Here is a 14,722-nt window from a genome sequence, read left to right on the forward strand (position 1 = left end):
ATGGGTGTGGCTTTGCATACCAAAAGGGGGTGTGGCCAGATTGAGACAGAGCAGGTGATAGGCTCTGGGACAGTCCTTCCTGTCACACATGACCAGTTCTCCGCCCTCACTGCAGCAGTAACAGTAATAATCGTGACTGCGGCTTTCCGTCTTCAGTTTCCTCTTCTTCATCTTCAGCTTAGAGTTCCTCACTTTCTCCTCCCTTTCCATCACCACAGCACTCTGAGGGACGGGAGATGATGGCACGTGTACATACGGGGCAGAGCAGAGCGGCCAGGAAGACAAGGCAGAGAAAGGAAGAAAGAAACAAGGGAGAGGAGATGTATATTAGGGTTAACGATGTGAATGGGAAGTGCGTTAGAAGTCAGAAGACACTTAAATAAATAAAAGATTTGCTGTCTGTCTGAACCCAAGAAATAAAAGTGAACGCTGTACTTTATTGAATTGCAGAGCATCAGATTTTTACCAATGAATCACATTGTACTGAATCGAAGTTTGTATCAGATTCTCACTGCTTCGTTACGGAGGAATCGTATCATCGTATCATCTCATATCCTGGGCATCAAGATGCGAATCGCATCGTCCTCAGTTATGGAGATTCATATATATATATATATATATATATAATTAGTGATTGTGTGTGTGTGTGTGTGTGTGTGTGTGTGTGTGTGTGTGTGTGTGTGTGTGTGTGTGTGTGCTTGTGCACACCTTTGGTCGGACTCCCAAGAAGCCGCTGCAGTTTTCTGCTCCGCAGTGACACGTCATTCTCCCGTTTCCCAAACAGTCCAGGTTATAATTGAATGTCAGTTCAGTGTCTGTCCAAACACACACACACACACACACACACACACACACACACACAAACACACACACACACACACACACACACAATGATTCACACGATTCAGAAACATAGAAAGAATGATTCATTTCGTTTCCTGTCTTTTAACCAATCAGCAGTGAAAATATTCCTGACATTACACTGATCTCTCATATACCCCACACAGCTCCACTGGAGCCACTGGACTGCTCTTGGAACACCACAAACTTCTGAGTGACAGAGCCGTAAGATACGATGCTTCTTAAATCATGCATGTTTTTTTTTACATTTGAACTTTTTACGCAGTAAAGACGAGATGAAGAGTAGTAAAGACGAGATGAAGAGCAGTAAAGACGAGATGAAAAGCAGTAAAGACGAGATAAAGAGCAGTAAAGACGAGATGAAGAGCAGTAAAGACGAGATGAAAAGCAGTAAAGACGAGATAAAGAGCAGTAAAGACGAGATGAAGAGCAGTAAAGACGAGATGAAGAGCAGTAAAGACGAGATGAAAAGCAGTAAAGAAGAGATGAAGAGCAGTAAAGACGAGATGAAGAGCAGTAAAGACGAGATGAAGAGCAGTAAAGACGAGATAAAGAGCAGTAAAGACGAGATAAAGAGCAGTAAAGACGAGATGAAGAGCAGTAAAGACGAGATAAAGAGCAGTAAAGACGAGATGAAGAGCAGTAAAGACGAGATAAAGAGCAGTAAAGACGAGATGAAGAGCAGTAAAGACGAGATAAAGAGCAGTAAAGACGAGATGAAGAGCAGTAAAGACGAGATGAAGAGCAGTAAAGACGAGATAAAGAGCAGTAAAGACGAGATGAAGAGCAGTAAAGACGAGATGAAAAGCAGTAAAGACGAGATGAAGAGCAGTAAAGACGAGATGAAGAGCAGTAAAGACGAGATGAAAAACAGTAAAGACGAGATGAAAAGCAGTAAAGACGAGATGAAGAGCAGTAAAGACGAGATGAAGAGCAGTAAAGACGAGATAAAGAGCAGTAAAGACGAGATGAAAAACAGTAAAGACGAGATAAAGAGCAGTAAAGACGAGATGAAGAGCAGTAAAGACGAGATAAAGAGCAGTAAAGACGAGATGAAAAACAGTAAAGACGAGATGAAGAGCAGTAAAGACGAGATAAAGAGCAGTAAAGACGAGATGAAAAACAGTAAAGACGAGATGAAGAGCAGTAAAGACGAGATAAAGAGCAGTAAAGACGAGATAAAGAGCAGTAAAGACGAGATGAAGAGCAGTAAAGACGAGATGAAGAGCAGTAAAGACGAGATGAAGAGCAGTAAAGACGAGATGAAAAACAGTAAAGACGAGATGAAGAGCAGTAAAGACGAGATGAAGAGCAGTAAAGACGAGATAAAGAGCAGTAAAGACGAGATGAAGAGCAGTAAAGACGAGATGAAGAGCAGTAAAGACGAGATAAAGAGCAGTAAAGACGAGATGAAGAGCAGTAAAGACGAGATGAAGAGCAGTAAAGACGAGATGAAGAGCAGTAAAGACGAGATGAAGAGCAGTAAAGACGAGATGAAGAGCAGTAAAGACGAGATAAATAGCAGTAAAGACGAGATGAAGAGCAGTAAAGACGAGATAAAGAGCAGTAAAGACGAGATGAAGAGCAGTAAAGACGAGATGAAGAGCAGTAAAGACGAGATGAAGAGTAGGTCAGACTGATGTTCACCTGCAGCGATGTCACACAGAGTGAACAGGCCAATGCGGACGTCTCCGTTCACCGTCCATTTCTGGGTCTCACAGTTCGGGCTGCAGCTGTGGTTCATGAAGCGAGACAGGTTCCCTTTGGGCCCAGCGTCAATCACACGATCCTGAAACACAAATAAACGTCTTTCAAACCGATCCAACAAACAGAGCTGATAGATTTCTCTCTCTCTCTCTCTCTCTCTCTCTCTCTCTCCCTCCCTCCGAGCCTGGTGTCCGTATCGGCATTAAAGAATAACACCATTATTCATTCATTAATTATTTATCACTGTTACTATTAATAGCATTTTGTCTTTGTGGGTTTTACTCTTGGACTAAGGACATGGTTAAATCGTTTAAAATGTGATATTACCTTGGTGAGGGTGAGCATGTAGAAGTTGGTCACATGGTTCTTGTTGGCGAGGCTGATTCTGTGTCGACATTCTTCCAGATCGATCAGTTCCCCTACGTACTCGATCACAAAATCTCCCTACACACACACACACACGCACACGCACACGCACACGCACACGCACACGCACACACACACGCACACACACACACACACATTAATTACACTAATACAGCAGAAAAAGTATTTTCCATGATTGTTTTATGATGTTTGAGAGACACATGTATGTTCTTTTTGTTTCTATGCAACAAACTCAGAAAATGTACTTCTCCAGGTTTTCCATTTTATTTCCTATAAAAAATCCTCCATTAGCATGAAGAACAGCATTACACACATTCAACATCTGGACACTTCTTCAAACGTTCAGCTGAAATATTTTGCTGTGTCTCTTGAAAATCTCCAACTAATGAAGAACATCTTTGAGGAAGTTTTACTTGTTCCTCCCAAAGCAGTTCAGTAGGATTGAGGTGTGGTGACTGGGCAGGTTGTGATAGGTCCATGATAGATATCACTCCAGACGTCTGTCTGCTCTTTAAACAACATGTACAGAACTCAGACATGCACTTCAGCTCATCGTCTTGTTGTACGGTGAAGACAGTTCCAATGAGACGCAGTCCAGACGGAACTGCATGGTGTTGAAGTATGGAATAAAAGCCATGTTGGTTCAGGACCCTTTCACTTTCCAGAACCTTCACTGCTCCAAAACAACCCCAAACCATTAAACTTCCACCTCCATGTGTGAGTGCGGGGGTGAGGGAGTCTGATCACATCTTCTCTCCTGTTCTCCATCTTACACAAGATCTTCTGTTAGAGACAAAAATGTCTCATTTGGACTCCACAGGAGTCAACTTTGGACTCAAAAATTGGACTCCACGTTTTTCCACTCATTCACTGTCACATTGTGTGTTTTTGCCTTTTAATGAGTTTGTTGCATAGAAACAAAAAGAACATGCTTGTGTGTAAAAAAACATAAAACACCAGATGTTTCCATATGTTTAGTTGAGGTGTGTAAGATGCCCTGATATTGCAGAGTAACAGGTTTCTCTGGATGGACATGAGCAGAGTTTGAGATCAGTCATGAATCTGTATTAATTACTTAAATATAAACCTTTAAGTGTTTAATGCCAAAGGTTCGAGTTTGTTTGGTTGATTAAAAGAATTTTCCTGCGCAAGTCTACCCCGAGAAGTCAATCACCTGCAGACATGTTCCTGCAGAAAGATGTCAGTTCCTGACCTTTTTGAGGTCCTGTTTGGTTTTGAGGCCCCAGCCGCATGTCTCCGTCTTGATCACCTCCATCTTTGGACACTGGCGTTTGTTGAAGCACTGGTTGAGGCAGCGCTCGGCAGCGGCACACACCTGGGGGTGACACTCGTACTGCAGCGCCCGGTTCACACACTCTGATTCCTGCGCGCACGGACGCTCGTCACTCGGACTGCAGTTGCAGCGTGGGATCTCAGACAGGTCGGCAACACACACCTGCACCTTCCCTATGGGCCTGTTACACTGAGAATAGAAGAACATTTACACACGGTTATTAAATGTATAAAGCAGCAGGAATGTGTGTGTGTGTGTGTGTGTGTGTGTGTGTGTGTGTGTGTGTGTGTTTCACACTCTTGTGTTGTACCTTGATGAGTTTGTATGGTGAAGGACGTCGTGAGTTGCGTTCCTGTTCCAGAGCTTCTTTGGTCTCTCGCTGAGATTTCAGCTCCTGAAACCTCCTTGCTGCCTCCTCGAGTGCTATACACACACACACACACACACACACACACACACACACACACACAAAATACCACACCGATAAGAATTGTACATTTTCTAATTACTAATTACAACTTTTGTTGCAGATTTTTTTAAGGGCCATTTCATTGCTGATTTTTTTACAGCCATTATATTGTTAATTGTTGTACTGCATCATTAATATCAACAATTATAAATGTCAGTCTTATTTTCATAACAACATCAGTGTGAAAACCATGAAGCCCATTTCTATACTACTACTTATTTCAGCTTCTCCCATTAGGGGGCGCAACAGCAGATCATCCGTCTCCATACCCCCCTGTCCTCTGCATCTGCCTCTTCCACACCAACTACCTGCATGTCTTCCCTCACCGAATCATTTGGTCTTCCTCTTTTCCTCCTTCCTGGTGGCTCCATCTTCAGCATTCTCCCACCTTGTCTCCAAAACGTCCTACATGTGCTGTCCCTCTAATAAACTCATTTCTAATCCTGTCCATCGTCGTCACTCCCAACGAACATCTCAACATCTTTAGCTCTTCTCCACCTGCTCCCTACTCTCACCACAAATCGCAATATCGTCCACAAACATTATAGTCCACAGAGACACCTGTCTGACCTCGTCCATCAACCTGTCCATTACCACTGCAAACAGGAAAGGGCTCAAAGCCGATCCTTGATGCAGTCCAACCTCCACCTTAAACCAGTCTATCGTTCCTACTGCAAAAGCCCATTTCTATACATAATTACTTAATTTAAAATGGGAAAAAAAAATTAGACAATTTTAATCTTTGTGAGTAAAGACGTGTAAAAACATACCTGAAATCTATATTTTATATAAAGGGAATAAGTGATTTGCAAAACAACACCTTCGGGAAACAGAGCAGTCGAGTCTCACAGCCTTTATTTTTACCTTTTTTAAAGGTCTTGTTAATCCCAATCTGTCCTTCAGCAAAATTCTTGTCGTTCTCCAAGTATGGAAAAACACGACCCTGGTGGATCCAGTAATAATCGTGAGACCCGAAGAAAAAGACCGGAAAATCCCCGATGTCATGTTTCAGGTTCTGGATGTTGGACGGAACCAGCCGAGGGTTACAGATCTCAGCAGGCCACCATCTACACAACAGAGAAGACACAACAGGAGACAAATTAATTCATTACAAAAGGGAATTAATGAAAATAAACTAAAAAATAATTTTGGTTAAAAACAATCACATTTAATGCTCATTCATCAGTCACATGCACACAGCACAGCGAATGTGATCTTCAGACTAACAGGAGGAACATGGTTTGGTTCTGTGATTAATCTGCAGCATCTACTGCTTCTTTGCACTTTGTGTTTGGTGCATTATAGAGATTTGTACCTGTAGTTGCCAAGTTTGACCCAAACGATCTGCTTGTAGTGAGGTTTCTTTCCTGCTCTGCACTCACTACAAAGCCAGGCTCCTTCAGGCATCTCGATGTTCAAACAGGACGGGTGGAAGGAGGCAGGGCATGCCTCGCAGCACAGGAGTCTTCCTCCTACACACACACACACACACACACACACACACACACACACACACATTAAACACACAGGTGCGTTACTGCAGGTCAGCTCCTAATCGTCGGCGGTTGCAATTCGCCAAACCTCACCCCCGAAGCAGTGTGTCTCCAACGCTGGGAAAGGAACTACGTGGATTTGATGCACCTTCATGTTCATGTTCCGTGACCATATTAGCAAAATCAGAACCATCCCTGATCGACCCCCTTTATCATGCTGCAAACACACACTCGTGTAATATACTAGATGGATGTAAACAAGTGTGTGTTACCATGAAATGCAGCAGGGACTGAATATCTGGAGATTTTTAAACCCACTTTCAAGGGTGAGATTTGAGAAATTCAGAGCCATTCGAATTGAGACACAGCCATAAAAGATGGATTAGATGCAGAATAATGAGCGGCATGCGCGCGCACACACACACACACACACACACACACACACACACACACACACACACACACTACACCTGCACTAAATAGCAAAACAATCGCAACCCAAACTATTTTGAACGGCAAAAAAAACGGCAGATGATGAGGCCAAAAAAGCATGAATGAGAAGTACAAAGGCTACGAATTTACATGCTGCCGTCCAAAATAGGATTGGATTTAAAACAAACCAAAAAAAAAGAAAAGGAAAGAAAAAAAAAAAAAAGCATAAAGCGAATGCGAATAAAACACAAAGCCAGAGTGAATGAAGATTTAGAGGTGCGTGTTGTGAAAGTGCAGCTCGAGGACTAAAAATAACTACAGGCGCATGAACTTCTGATACTAGAACACAATTAAAGCATTAAACTCTTTTGCCATAAAGCGAAATACACTAAAAATAAGAGAATGAAGTCTGAGGTGTCGGAGAAAGTGTGCACTGGGACTACGGGGAGGACGAAGGCACCGGTTTTGGTATTGTTTAACCTCATACCTCAACCATCACACACTGGAATCATAGCCCCTGTGGAGTCTTTAGTATGAAGCCGTTATCCAGGAGTGTTATCTATAAACTGCTGTGCACCAAAAACGATTTCGGCAAAATCAACCATTTTCACATCATGACGTCAATCTGCACTACAGATTCCCCAGCATCGGAAGTCTAGTTTTAAGTAAAACTGAGCCCAGGAGAACGAGACTATATTAAAAAGAAGCAGGAGCTTCAGTGGACACTTTCAGCATTTAGACGTTCATGTAGGAATTCACGTAGAAGACTTGAATCGCAGACAGACATGGTCGTTGTTTTGGACATTAGATGGATGGACTAAACCGGTGCTGGTGAGCATCCTGAAGCACGTTCTTCCTCATCGAGGTGGAGCTGATGCTGAATAATTGATTACATCGGTTCAGCAGCTCAACAATGACAGCATGGTGATGCAGGGATTTGAACTCACAACCTTCTGATCCTGTCCTGAGTGACTTACAATGATCTTACTTACACACACACACACACACACACACACACACACACACACACACACACACACACACACAGGAACATTGGAGCGTAGGGCTGAGCAGTTTTTCGATTTATTCAATGAATCAGAATTTTAGTTTTAAGACGATTAAATTTTTTTTTCAATCAAAGTATCGTGATTTTTAACACAAATGTTGACGCACGCATCCAATCAGATTCATCGTCATTGCACCGATTGCAGAATGATTAAGAATCGACATTGTCCGAGCGCATGATGGTGCACCTGGTTACCTGCTCACGTGCGAGAACATTCTCTGAAGGAGTATAATGTAGAAATAGAGTCTAACACCATGGAGACGGACGTCTCTTCACGTCAGGACCGCGAGCTAAAGAAAAGTAGTAACGTTTCCTCTTTGTAAACGGTTCGGATTTGAGGTCAGATGCTGAACAAACTTTTCTGAAACGCACAATATGCTGAAAGTCCGCTAATTTATTCCAGCGTTTACGACACCAGGCTGAATGGGAAAAACGCTTCAAGTTAAGAGATGAAAATAAACCAACAAGTCAATATTATTGTGAATCAAACATCCTGTGAACAGAAAATGTTTCTCTGTAAATTTGGGAAACCAGCAGCTGGTCAGTCCGTTGCACCAGCAGAACATAAGTTTTTTTTTATTCCATAAACTACTATATGATGCTTTGATATCATAATATAACCAGGTTTGAGCTTTATGCCCTTTGAAACAGACCCAGACTACACCCACTGGAGTTTAAAGTTCTCCCAGAGTACTTCTGCTCCTCCGCAGCATCTACTAACTGCTGTGAATGTATGTTTATACTTCCTGTTACAGGTCTAGAAGTTGTTCAGGAGATCAGAATCCAAGCTGCTGTGTGTTTCTTAGTCATGGTTTAAACTCAGTTTCAGTTGGTGCAACCGGCTGCTAGATATTTCTCAAACACACACACACACACACACACACACACACACACACACACACACACACACACGGCCTCAGCACTAATTTCTGAATGCATAGCGATGTCTAAGTGTGTATACCGAGCATGTGCTGATATTACATTCTCATATTATGATAACGGCTCAAACTTTTACCAGAGTTTGCAAAATTATCATAATATTGCATTTTTTTCGTATGATTTGAAATGTTCAGGACAGCTGTCCGTATATTTATGCCGCCTTATCAATGAGATTTGGAGTTTTCTGAATCTATAAAACAGAAAAAAAAACACTGCCTATCCTGATTGGCTTATCTGAAACATGCGTGTACAAGACCACTGATCACACCAGCACATGCCCGCTATAACCCACGACTGAGCCTGTCTACTGCAGCTGAGACAACGTCGAGCGGTTATCACGTGAGCCGTACGTTATTTCTAGTCCAGCGCTTGCATTAGTGGCTGCAAATTAGGAAAAGCTGAAATTAAAAATAACGAAAGAAAAGAGCAAAAGCGTGAAAAGTGAGAGTAAATAAAGAGGGTGGAGGTGGAAGGGCTTTAAACGGGAGCGAAGGTGAAGTTACCTTTGGCCGGATTCTTTTGGGTAGCTGACGAAGGAGAAGGAATCAGAGGTAATTTCATCAACTCAGCACGATTTGACTCAGTCAGAAGGTAGTGAGACTTAAACGTATAAGAACTTAATACGGTGTCAGTGAGGTCGTGCACTAAGCGTCCTACACGAGACAAACAGGAAAACCCGTGAGCAGTCAATCACACTCCCCATGATTGCAGAAAACACATACCAGGCTACACACACACTCACACACACACACACACACACACACTCGCATACAGACTCCTGAGCGTGATGAAGAAAACACACATTTTGGAGATTTCAGTGTTGGCCTGGAAATCACTGGTTATATTAAAATTGCTGAATTCTGGAACGTTCCGTAAAACTCCACCAGCATGTCAGGGGTCTGATTGTGTGGTGATGAATGATATATAACTCAATATTCTCAGATTTATTTGGATTAAGATTATAGAGTTATATGTTATTTATCTGCTACCAAGCCAACACCTTCCTCGTCAGGATTTCTACAGGCTCTACAATAATGATCATTACTCCTCTTCTATTCCTAATGAGGTTCGGCACGACTTTTTAGAGGAAAAGAGACTTTTTATTCTACGAAGCAAAAGGCTGAAGGTGCAATCAGTGATCCATGTTTACAGCAAAAATAAATAAATCAATAATAATAATTATATATATATATATATATATTGAACTAGGAGCCCCAAACCTGTTCCAGCATGACCATGCCCCTGTGCACAAAGCCAGCTCCATGAAGATCTGCTCACCATGGGAAAGTTGGAGTGGAAGATCTCCTGCTATAGAACTATATCCCATATTGCACCCCAGGCTTCCTCACATCAGTACTAACACCCTTGAAGCTGAATGAACCTACACAAACATCTAGCGGAACATCTTCCCAAAAGAGTGGAGCTCATTATAACTAGTAAATGGGAAGTCGTATGGTCAGGTGTGTGTGTACTTCTGTCCTGATAGTGTATATTAGTCATACTTTAGGCTTGCAGACGTCAGACTGAATAAAAGCTGTGATTCACTAAAAAACACTCAGACTGCCTGAATTTCATAACAGCATCAATGATTGCACCTGTACAGCCACACACACACACACACACACACACACACACACACACACACACACGAGGAAATGATGTGGATCTGCACCAGTCACGCCTCGACCTCATTCACACTGAATCAGTGTTTACAGATTATCAAGACACACACAGGTCCGACGGCTTATAAACACATAGCACATCTAAAAGGAAAAGAAAGATTAGACAACAAGATAAAAAAAGGAGGTTAGAAATATGCATTTGTTTTTTTTTCACACAAAGTGAGCTACGGTTAGAAAAGACACATCAACAGAGACAAAGACAACACTGAAGCAAAGGGTCATACATAAACATCTTCACATGATGAGCAACAGTTACGCCAAAACTGAAATGTATACAACGACCACGTTACTCCAGCTGTAGTCAGACAAGACCTTCTGCGTGCCTACAGCAGGAAAAAGTGAGACGAACGGAGACGAACTGAGACGAAGTGTGTCAGCGAGGGAATGAGGACGGGTTTAGACATGAAATTAACTCCACGCTTAACCACATCCATGTCACAGCTTCAGTGCGTCCTGTAATAATCGAACATCTCACGTGTCTTTAGCTGACAGACTACAGCTGGGGTACGGAGGACATTTCATTTCTGACCAAACTGTTGCTGTGACAAATACATTTACGGTCAGTGTGTTAATGTTATTATTAAAGGAAAACCAGGCATTGAACATGTGCAGCTGTAGTGAACCAGAGAGGAGGGAAAAATCCTAAAGATGCTCCTCCACTCAGGCCTGAGAATGTTCTGCGTGAGATAAAGTTCTCAGATGTTCAGGGCTAAAAATTTACACAGGATATGTTCAGCGGGTTTCTGCTTTCTGCTTTATCTGTTTACACACAATCAGCCTTAAAAGCCTCCACCCGTACAGAGAGGGGCCCCCACCTGTACAGAGAGGGGCCTCCACCTCTACAGACAGGGGCCCCCACCCGTACAGAGAGGAGCCTCCACCCGTACAGAGAGGGGCCTCCACCTCTACAGACAGGGGCCCCCACCCGTACAGAGAGGAGCCTCCACCCGTACAGAGAGGGGCCCCCACCTGTACAGAGAGGGGCCTCCACCCCTACAGACAGGGGCCCACACCTGTACAGAGAGGGGCCTCCACCCCTACAGAGAGAGGCCCCCACCCCTACAGAGAGGGGCCTTCACCCCTACAGAGAGGGGACTACACCCGTAAAGAGAGGGGCCTCCACCCCTACAGAGAGGGGCCCCCACCCCTACAGAGAGGGGCCTCCACCCCTACAGAGAGGGGCCTCCACCCATACAGAGAGGGGCCTCCACCCGTACAGAGAGAGACCTCCACCCGTACAGAGAGGGGCCTCCACCCCTACAGAGAGGGGCCTCAACCCATACAGAGAGGGGCCTCCACCCGTACAGAGAGGGGCCTCCACCCCTACAGAGAGGGGCCTCAACCCATACAGAGAGGGGCCTCCACCCGTACAGAGAGAGACCTCCACCCGTACAGAGAGGGGCCTCCACCCCTACAGAGAGGGGCCTCCACTCTTCCTTGTAACTAACAGAGAGGGGCTTCTACAATTCAGACTGGGAGCATCAAACAGTGATAATCATCAACAAGTCTTTTTATTTTGGCCCTTAGACACTTTAGAACACATTAAAGCTCCATCAGCTGAGTGGAGAAACACCTACTCCAGTCGCGTGGACTCACTACTGCTACACACTGCACAATGACCTGCAGGACTGCAACTTCTTCATCAGCATGCAGTAAACACACTTTGAGTAAAAGAACCAGCCATGTGAGTGTGTAAGCTTTAGGCCTAGCCGGCTGCTCCGGCTCTTTGGCTCTGTGCTGAGTGGGGAACGAGTCTCACCTCGCGAGCAAACGAAACACCAGCCTACGTTTACGGAGGAGCCGAGATGACCGTTCTTCCTCGTGCCCGAGTGATTGCTGCACACGATGAGGTGAGGCGTGATCATCACGCTCCCCGCTGCTATGCACAGGTCTCCTGTGTGGAAGGCTAGAGGACAGCGGATACAGCGCATCATCCGGCCTGTGGACACACACATTCACACGTATAAACACTGCCTGTCAAACACGTCAACACTAATATAACACACACACACACATCTACATAACTTAACTACACACTCCACACAACTCAACTAAACTTTCAATTTGAACTTCATCTGGGGATTTTTGAAAACTTACCAGGAATTTATGGGAATTAATGAAACATTGGGGGAAAATGTATATAAACTGTGCCATATGCAACCCTGAATATAAACATTTAGTTTGGTTTGGTTTGCACAGTAACATACAGACAGCACGCAGACGTTTGTAACATAAATGTATGTCATATTTATGTAATTTATGTGAACACTCGCCGAGACGGATTTGTTTTTTGGCGTGCAGGATTGCAGAAATGAAAAGTGTGTGACGTGATGGCAGGATGTACAGTGACTTTGTAAGTGTGCTGTGTGCTTGTGATTGATGAATGTTCAGGGTAGAAAAGCAGCTGGAACTGCATTTAATCTGGTTGTTTTAAACAAAATTATCCTGCAATATTTTTTTTCCAAATACATTTAAGTTCCTTGTTCTAAGCAAACCTGCAATTTAGTAAATTCCCAGTTTATTCCCATTAATTCCTATATATTCCCATGGAATGTTTCCAGGGAAGGTGTATTTGTGTATGCGCGCAATAAATCGCACCCTTGAGAGCTTTTTGCGAGTCCTTTTCCAGCCAGCAGGTAGAGCAGCAGTGCTGTGGGCACCTCAGGCCCTGTGGCTCGGCAGCAGTGCCGACGTACTTCCATGCACAGGACTCGTGATAGAAACGCCCACAACCGATCACCGAACACGGCTTCACGTCTTCATCAGTGCGCTTACAGGAGAAACACAGGTGTGAACCTGGACAGAGAGAGACAGAGAGAGAGAGAGAGAGAGAGAGAGAGAGAGAGAGAGAGAGAGAGAGAGAGAGAGAGATGTAATAAAAGTACACATGTGCAGTTAAAACTAACAAAATAAGAATATATTAATGGTTCTGACCCGTTTTACACTCGGTACAGATGTTTTCTCCCTCTGTTCCACCAGCTGAGGCCAAACACTCCGGATGAAAAAACCCGTTACACTCGCCCTCGCAGGACAGCAGGGAATCTCCAAATGTCTCGCAAACCTAAAGAGTCACACAATCACACACAAACACACACACACACACACACACACACACACACACACACACACACACACACACACACACCTTTCAGTATAAACACAATCCCTCTATAAAATCAATTAGGCAGAAGTGAATGTAATCAATAGCAGGACGAGTTCTTCTCATGACATCTTTTTACCATCAACATTATTTGCTCTTTTCAACTTACAATATGTTGCCAGATTTATCATTTCTACACACACACATGTCAATAATAACACACATGCATTACTCTTCCCTGATCACACTCACCGAACACACCATATCCTTCTTGGAGAAGTTGCCGCTCTGCCGGGAGATGTTGGAATCTTCTGACTGGGCATCTGAGCCGTCGGCGTCCAGTGTACCAGGGCTGTCGGAGCGTTTCTCAAACACACACTGCACACACAATACGAGACTCACAAACTGGCAACAAACTCGTCCCTAAAGACGAACCAATATCAGCAGAATTACACCAAGAGGAGTTAAAATTTTTTGCTTATTTTTCTGAGCTGAGCACAGACTTGAAGACTGGTGTGTGTGTGTGTGTGTGTGTGTGTGTGTGTGTGTGTGTGTGTGTGTGTGTGTGTGTGTGTGTGTGTCTCGGTCCCCCCTCACCTGCATGTCGTTGAGGCCTCTGGAATCGGAGTCGGATGTGTCTCTATAAATAGAACTTGTGACTTCGACATCGGTCGACGCTCGACTTCGTTTCTTCAGTGGTTTACAGGAGTCGGAGATCTCGCTGGCTCCTGCACGAGCAGAAGGTTCTCAGTGTTAGATCTCTCAGAACTGACTGATGGAATTTTGTAAATCACCTCTATTATTTATTCTGCAGATTTCCTTTATGGAATCAATCCTTTTTAAAAATATCAATTTATGGGATTTAAACATGGACCTTTGTTTGTAAGAAAAAAGGAAGAGAAAGAAGAAAATATACTTCATACTAATTAATATTAAATCAAATGTGTAACGTAAAATAATAGTTTCAGTTTAGTTGTATAATAAACCCTATAAAAACTCACCTTTTTGGAATCCCGTCTTAAAGTCCATCTGAGGCATCGCTTCCACCTGAAATAGATCAGGAACATTTATTATAGGTTATAATTACTATTAACATCTGCAGCTCACACACTTGTTAAACAACAACAGAACAGAATCTCAAATGTAATTAATGAAAGGTGTGAGATTCCACCTGCTCCTTCTTGATCTTCTTCTTCGGAACAGGATCGACGCTCTTTTCCGACTCTGAGCGACTTCTTACACACCGCCGCTGCAGCTTCCTTTCCATCGAGTCTGCACATGCACAGACACAG

At 43.6% G+C, this 14,722-nt stretch overlaps 1 protein-coding gene across 3 annotated transcripts in view; it reads right to left on the minus strand.

Annotated features, from left to right (window-relative positions):
* The window catches only part of nsd3 (nuclear receptor binding SET domain protein 3), a 40,398-nt gene that overhangs the window by 4,226 nt on the left and 21,450 nt on the right, over positions 1 to 14,722 (minus strand). The window contains exons 7-22 of one of the 3 annotated variants that reach the window (XM_083567834.1): positions 14,602 to 14,702; positions 14,432 to 14,477; positions 14,028 to 14,158; positions 13,683 to 13,808; positions 13,265 to 13,391; positions 12,929 to 13,126; positions 12,090 to 12,269; positions 9,152 to 9,301; positions 6,034 to 6,190; positions 5,583 to 5,785; positions 4,560 to 4,672; positions 4,169 to 4,438; positions 2,896 to 3,012; positions 2,509 to 2,650; positions 709 to 815; positions 21 to 222 (exon numbers count right to left, since the gene is read on the minus strand). In XM_083567834.1, the coding sequence (XP_083423960.1) occupies positions 21 to 222; positions 709 to 815; positions 2,509 to 2,650; positions 2,896 to 3,012; positions 4,169 to 4,438; positions 4,560 to 4,672; positions 5,583 to 5,785; positions 6,034 to 6,190; positions 9,152 to 9,301; positions 12,090 to 12,269; positions 12,929 to 13,126; positions 13,265 to 13,391; positions 13,683 to 13,808; positions 14,028 to 14,158; positions 14,432 to 14,477; positions 14,602 to 14,702 (2,370 nt within the window). The remainder of the gene's footprint in view (positions 1 to 20; positions 223 to 708; positions 816 to 2,508; positions 2,651 to 2,895; positions 3,013 to 4,168; positions 4,439 to 4,559; positions 4,673 to 5,582; positions 5,786 to 6,033; positions 6,191 to 9,151; positions 9,302 to 12,089; positions 12,270 to 12,928; positions 13,127 to 13,264; positions 13,392 to 13,682; positions 13,809 to 14,027; positions 14,159 to 14,431; positions 14,478 to 14,601; positions 14,703 to 14,722) is intronic. The other 2 variants (XM_083567835.1, XM_083567836.1) reach the window with 2 other exon arrangements.

The sequence above is a fragment of the Silurus aristotelis genome (genome assembly GCF_946808225.1).
Source record: "Silurus aristotelis genome assembly, chromosome: 18".
In the NCBI taxonomy this organism is placed as follows: Eukaryota; Metazoa; Chordata; class Actinopteri; order Siluriformes; family Siluridae; genus Silurus; species Silurus aristotelis.